At 32.3% G+C, this 7,216-nt stretch overlaps 1 protein-coding gene across 1 annotated transcript; it reads right to left on the reverse strand.

Annotated features, from left to right (window-relative positions):
• Positions 1 to 657: 657 nt before the first annotated feature.
• LOC132606805 (auxin transporter-like protein 4) lies at positions 658 to 5,821 on the reverse strand. Its single transcript, XM_060320436.1, has 8 exons — positions 5,394 to 5,821; positions 5,005 to 5,197; positions 4,726 to 4,911; positions 4,380 to 4,492; positions 3,871 to 4,054; positions 3,659 to 3,756; positions 2,451 to 2,916; positions 658 to 1,094 (listed from the first exon to the last, which is right to left on the reverse strand). The coding sequence occupies exons 2-8, from the start codon at positions 5,173 to 5,175 to the stop codon at positions 855 to 857; spliced, it is 1,458 nt and encodes a 485-aa protein (XP_060176419.1). The 5' UTR covers positions 5,176 to 5,197; positions 5,394 to 5,821; the 3' UTR covers positions 658 to 854.
• Positions 5,822 to 7,216: the final 1,395 nt, after the last annotated feature.

The raw sequence follows: 7,216 nt of genomic DNA on the forward strand, positions 1-7,216 counted from the left end.
TTAACCTCTGTTAAATATCAATATTATAACAATTTCCAAGAAGGAGAACAAATTAGCATTTAATTCCCCCTTTCGCCGATATTGTCAGCATCAGAAAGGCTGGACTATTAAATCGTAATTTCACCGAAAATAAAGAAATTGATTATGATCTCAGCTAAGAGAGTCAAAGAGTCTTCATATAATACATATGCTTTTAAAAGCAATATAAGCAAAAGAAAAAAAAATGTATTCAGGAAAAATGAAATAAAGAGTGAAAGAGCTATGAGATGTTCGTGCAAGTTCAAGGTTCTGGTCAAAAGGGTCATTTTGATGAAAAATGTCCACTTTCAAAGGCCAAATCTCTTGTGAACCATCAATTCTATGTTATAATATATAAAATTTGCGAACTAAGAAACTATACAACAATAACAAGAAGAACAAACCCAGTGTAATTTCACTGGTGGAGTTTGAGGAAAGTAGAGTGTATGCAAAACCTTACCATGTCTCATAAAGATAGAGAGTTGTTTCTGATAGACCCTCGACTCAAGTAAAGCATCTTAAACAGTTTGAAAACTAAAACAATACAAAAAAATTATTGTATTTAACTTATCAATAGTAATATACCATATAAATAAGATATGGATAATAACTTACTAATCCACCAAAAGAGGGACAAAAGGAGTGAAACTAACATATCTTGATTTAATTAGCCTATCCTTTGATAGTAAATTAACCAGCAATTGGACACATATCTCATATCGTAAGGAACAAAATCAAAACACTAGCAAAAGAAAAAGAAAATTTAGCACACAGCACATGTGGGGTTACATACAAAAATATTCGTCGAACATATTGACCATTGACTTCTCCGACGTCTAGTGGTGCACGGCCCGAGGCGACGAATGTGGTGGCAGAGTTGGCGGAGGTACTGCTGGTTTGCACTGGTAACATTTTGCAAAAAGGCCAAATGTATCAACCTGTTTGATGAAATTGCTCATGCTGGCCCATCCACCAAACCCAAACCCAACAACCAAAACCCAGCCCACTATAAATATGTTAATGGCATACATGACAGTCCAGCTTGGCATGAAGGATGGTGGCTTCTCTGCTGCATTCTGCAATTTTCATTCAAATAAAAAGAGTACGTTTTATATACGCCACAATGTGGTATCATGAAATAACATCCAGCAAGGGTGTGTGTGCCATGAATTCCACACCCACTATGGGTGCGTTAGCATTCCAACGTAATAAAAAAAATAAAAAATAAAAAGTACGTTTTATATACTTACAATATAAAAAATGTTTACACGATCATATTTCTTGAAAGACTGGTAAAATATAGACTAAATATGAATTGGTTACATGATTTAGAAAAGAATGGATAATTTGTTAAGGCATGTCAAATTACATTGAATACAAAAAAATATTTTATGTTTGCGAAAAATAAATTCGTACTAGTAAAGAAGACTGTACAACTTGATGAATAGAAAAGGTATATCACAGCTTTGGGGTATAGACTAGGTTGACAAGTGAGTCAAGCTAATTTCAAGAAGGGAGAAACTTCTAATTTGATGATATATAGAATATTTTAAAATAGGTCAATTCAAGGTACTAAAGGGCAATCAACAACTAGGCAGCTCATCTCAAACATAATACAACAGAGAGACAGTAGGCATATAACTAAATGAAAATGACTTCCCAACTACGGTGGTGGAGCCAAGATTTTCGTCGAGGGGGTTCAAAATATAAAAAAGTAAACATACGAAGAAGCCTAAGGGGGTTCAACATTTACTATATATACATAAAAAATAATTTAACCTTGTAAAAACTGTGTTTTTTTTTTTTTTTGCCGAAAGGGTTCGAATGAACACCCTCGGCTCACCGGCCACCTATATATCCTTCCCTACAAAATATTTCAAAATCCAAGACTTTGGTGTCGTTATTGTACCTTTGTTTCCATGATGTCCCTATCTTAAACCATTCCCAACCCCTCTTTCAACTCCCCCATCAACACGATTTGTTTAAAAAGAATTTTACCAATATAAATTGACAGTGTAATTTTTTTTAATTAACTTATTGCAGCAGGTTACTTGTCTCATTTTTCAGGTTAATTAATTACTAGTCCAACTTTTTATGAACAGTACTTACTACTCATAAATATATCTTTTAGATGATCTAATAGTGTAAATATTCTTTTACTCTATCAGTGCGAGACTTTTATCTTCGTGAACCTTATCATTAGTTGTGTGAGGGTTATAATTGTTTGACAAGTCGACGTTGTAACCCAAAAAATTAAGATTTTGGATCCACAAATCGGACTTGTCATAAATAGAAAGTCCTCACACAACTTGACACAGTTGTATGAGATACAAAATAAAAAATTTCCTAGTTCAGTAACACAATATTTAAATATATACACAAAGTATATAAAGTATATTCGGGGAAGGTACGTATAGAAATAAATGCATTACCTGTCGAGCAGAGGCCTTTCTATAAGTGAGCATATGAGCAAGAGCTGGGATGATGTAGACAGTGAAGCTAACCAAAAGAGCACCAACAGCAGAGTTAATTGGCCCAAAGAATGGAAAAATAATAGCCAAGAACCATATTGGTATCACCACAGGCAACCTAACAAGTGCCCTTAAGCATATGCTCTTAGTGTCATGCATCCCTATCACCTTCTCCCACACAAAGTACAACGGCGTACAAGCAAATCCGAACGTAATAAACTGGTGAATCAACATCAATATAACTGCAACATCGCGCCATCCGTCTTTAGGAAGAAGCGAAAAAGCGTTACTATGGTTTAAAAGTTGGTCTCCGAATGCCCAGTAGACTGCTGCAGCTGATGGAATGGTTAGGGTGAAAACGTAGAGTGTGGCTATTAAGTAAATGTACTTGAACTTCTGGGGTTTCCACATTGCATGCATGATTTCCCTAAATATAAACAAAAAGGGATATTAGATTAGTTTAAACATGCCAGTAAATGACTATATTGGGTGTGAAAAGTGATAAGTACAGGATAACAAGAATATGGAATCTAATGATATGCTCTAATTATTTAAAGTAATTATAAGTACGTTGGAGAACATTGGCATTGGATTCTACACTACAATTCATAGTTGTCCCCCAATGGCGGAGGTAGGTATCGTCTACTCTACTGGTTCAACTAAACTCAATATTTTTTATACAAAACACATTTATATATGTAAAAATTACTCAAAATTTCAATAATTACTAAATTTTGAATTCATAATATAAAAAGTATAATAAGTTCAATATAAGAATCTTTGAAGCCATCAAATTTAAATTTAGAATGTGTTACCCAATGAATTAAACTAACATAGATTGACACGGTAAAAAGCTTTTTATGCTTTCAATACAATTTAATTTGTTGTAGCATGTTATTTATCTTATTTTTTAAAAGTTACTAATTCCACTTATTACCACTAGTTACATGTATTGAAAAATATTTTACACCGGGAATTTATAGTAAAAGTGTTTAAAAAAATTATAGTATATGTTGCTTAAAAGTAATTAAATGTAATTACCCATAGTTAATTAGAACTAGTGACCTAAAATAATGTTAAATAACCTACCATCACTGATTAAACTGTACTAATGGTAAAAAGATTCATTTACAAATGAGGAAAAGAATGGGCTGGGTGTGAGAGCTTACACAGTAACAGCATGTCCACCAAAGGTGTAAAGAATATTGGTGGCACCAGTGAAATACAGCACAAGCTTTGCTGGAGCTGAGTGTTGCACATTTTCAACCTATAATAACATATAAATGACCCCACCATTTATAGAAATTGCAAAAAATAATTTGAACGTACATTAATAAATGATGGATATTGTTTAGGAAATATGAGTACTACTATTATTTACCTGACCATGAACAATAGCAGCAACAGTTAAGTACCATGCTGTGTAAGTGGTCATCCCAAGGCCAAGAAAAGACCAAATCCGGTAGTTATGGAAAGAAGGAATAAAAACAGTGGTAGCACAACACGCTCCAAATATATATGTCCATGTCCTCTTGTCTAAATGATCATTGACGTAATATATGTTACTGTACCAAATTAAAAAAAAAATCTATCAAATTAATAATCAAGATAATGTTTTTAATTAGAGTTTTAACTTCTATAACAGTTAAAAACAATTAAGTATTGACTATCTTGCCACTTAAGAAATAACTATAGGTAAATGTAATTATCTTTCACTGGTAAGAGAGATTTTAATTAATAACGAGAAAAATCGGCTCTGCAACAAGTTAAAATAATCTGGTAGTCTCAAATATTTTTACTTCACTGCCAATATTTTTATTTAAATCGCAGTTTTGATAGATTTAAATATTGTTTAAATGAAGAATTGAGATCATGTTCATAGCACCATACCTTGCGCAACCAATAAGTTGTATGACAGATCCAAACAGAAGAAAAGTACAGTTGAAGGCAAGCCCCAGTGCTTTCCAGTAAGGACCCAGTAGTCCATCAAGTACTTCGAACCACTGCCAGTTGAAAAAGAAATCAGATACAAAGTAAAATGAATAAATCTATTTGCAACAAGTCATAAGATTATTGAAAGTATAATTTTTTTTAAAGATACTGAGAATATTACAAGTTGAAATATCTGGTAGTGAGGTAGTACTGATCAGAAGAGAATAATTAGTTTGTTTTTTTACCACGACCCACTGAAATTTAGCCCTTTGTTATTCCAATTTGTAATAAGAAAAATACCTACCTGAATGACATGATTCTTGAAGCTAACACCTTCTTTCTCTTTTCTACTTCTATACTCTATGTAGAGAACACTGATGAGGTATGCAGTCCAACTTCCAACAAGACCATAAAACACTTGAAGCACTATCCCTGATACCATACCAAGTTGCGAAAATGAATATGGTAGTGTCAACAGCACTTGAGCAACCTGTTAAAAACAAATGAAATTAAGAATATACATACATTTACTAAACAATCATAAAAAGAATTAAAAAAAATTATACTATAGTTTAGTTCTTACTTGATTAGATGCACAACTGAACCAAGCATCCCAAACAGAACCACCATGCCAGAAGAGACTTTTGACATTGAAAATGGACTGATCTTCTTCTGATTTCTCAACTTCCCCATCATGATCAGTTTCATTGAAATTTGACACAATAGCTTCCTCTCCTTGCTTGTGTGGATACATTTTAATTTGCAAATAATCAGATCTGCAAACACACAAAAAAAAAAAAAAAAAAAAAAAAAACAGAAAATAAGACAAAAAAGAATACACCAACCCCCAAAAAATACTAGACCTACTTTCCAAGAATTCCCTAGATCAAAAAATAACAAAAAAACCACCTCCAGAAAAAGAATGTAAAATAAAAGAAAAAAAAAACCCATTTTCCCACTTTCTTCAAATACCTTGTTTTGAGATGTCTCTTTCTTGAAACCAGATGTCTTGTAAAAGAAGCCAAAAAAACTTCTCCTTTGAGCTATTCTTTATGTTTTGTTTCCTCAAAGTGAAAACAAAAGAGAGCTCTATTACAACTCAATTTACACTGAGAAGCAGAGAAGAGAGAGATAAAAAAACAAGTTTCGAAGATTGCTCCACTTCAAGAATTGACAGAACAGAGAAGGAGAAATTAATGCAGCACAATAATAATTGCAACAACAAATATCTCAACTAATAATTCAAAAGGGCACTTAAATGCAGTTGATTTAATATTTATAGTCACAGAGACGATTCACAAAGGCGGCGAAAGTGACCGTAAAAACAGGAAAAAAGGTCTCAGAGATTTTGTATTGATGAATACAGACTACAAGTAGGAGCAGGGAAAGAAAAAGCAACTTTTCAGTAGCATTCTAAGTACACATAACGTATTTATAAACAACAGTAGCAAGAGCTAGCTAAGCTTATTTGTATATTAAAAAAATACTCAACTATATTCCGCGTATATTCCGATCATAATAAATAGTCTTTTCCCTTTTAATTTGATTGTCTTAGTTTGACCGCATGCCGAGTTTATGAAATTAAATATTCTTTTTCTATTCAAAATAAATGAATTTTTTAAAGTTCAAAAAGGTTATTTATTAATTTTTTTCTAAATTACCCTTCTCTATAATGGATTTTTCAATGTAAATGCTCACTATTTTTATTTTTATTTTTAAGAAAAATTAGGGGAAAAACGGTAACATTGTCAAATAACCATTTGAACTGTGTAACTGATTAACTTTCTCAAGGAGGTATGTCACATCCCAAAAAATCAACTATTTTGGATCGGAGAGTGCGGCTTCTGAATCTTGTGGCTCTTAAATTAAATATATGTATAATATACCAAAATGTTCTTTAATTTAGTGATTTTTAAACATGTTATGTGAAATGTTGAAATTAAAGAATTGTCAAATTAGGAAAGAGACATTCTTTTAAAACAAACTAAAAAATAAAGCAAGACAAACAAATTGAAACAAATGAAATATATGATATGTCTTCAAATACATTATTACTAAGTCATAATTGCTAATACATATTCTTATCTTAATTTATTAATTAATCATGATAAAAATTAGGTACGAGTAAATGTTTACCTAAAAATTGTCTGTTATATGTGAGATAATTTTCTTGCTTCTTTTGTTTGGAAATTCTTCTTTTTTCTCTCTACTTATACATAGGAGTTGGCGTTCGGTTATTCAGTTCAATTTTTTCAAAGTTCGGCTTTGTTGTTGGTTTAATGCAAAACCAAAACAAAGGTTACTGGAATATAAAGATCAATTGTGTTCAATGTTCATTGTCGTAGGTTAGGTGAAATGAAATTAGGGTGGGTCTATAAGGATGGACTTGGATAAATTAATTTGGGGTTGAGAGAGTGGACTTTGATCATGTGATCTGAGTGTTGTAAAAAAAAATTTGTATTCATGTAGTAACTTTTCGGTTAAACCGAAATACTGAAGAACCGGCGACCCGGAACGGAACACCGAACCGAACACCGAATTTATTATATATATATAAAAAGAAACTGAATTAATTCTACTCGGTCCGATTTTTCGATTTTAGGTATTTATGCTCACCTGTTAATCGGTTTGAACCGAACCGGACCGGTAACTGGTTAACAAATTGGTCGGTTTCCGATTAAAAATCGGAACTGGCCACCGGTTCCGGTTTACCGATTAAAAACCCGAAAACGGAACCGGTCCGATTTAAACATGTCCAAAACCTTTTATTTTTATTTTTTGTATAGTATATATAT

This window comes from Lycium barbarum, chromosome 8, assembly GCF_019175385.1.
Source record: "Lycium barbarum isolate Lr01 chromosome 8, ASM1917538v2, whole genome shotgun sequence".
NCBI classification, from domain to species: Eukaryota; Viridiplantae; Streptophyta; class Magnoliopsida; order Solanales; family Solanaceae; genus Lycium; species Lycium barbarum.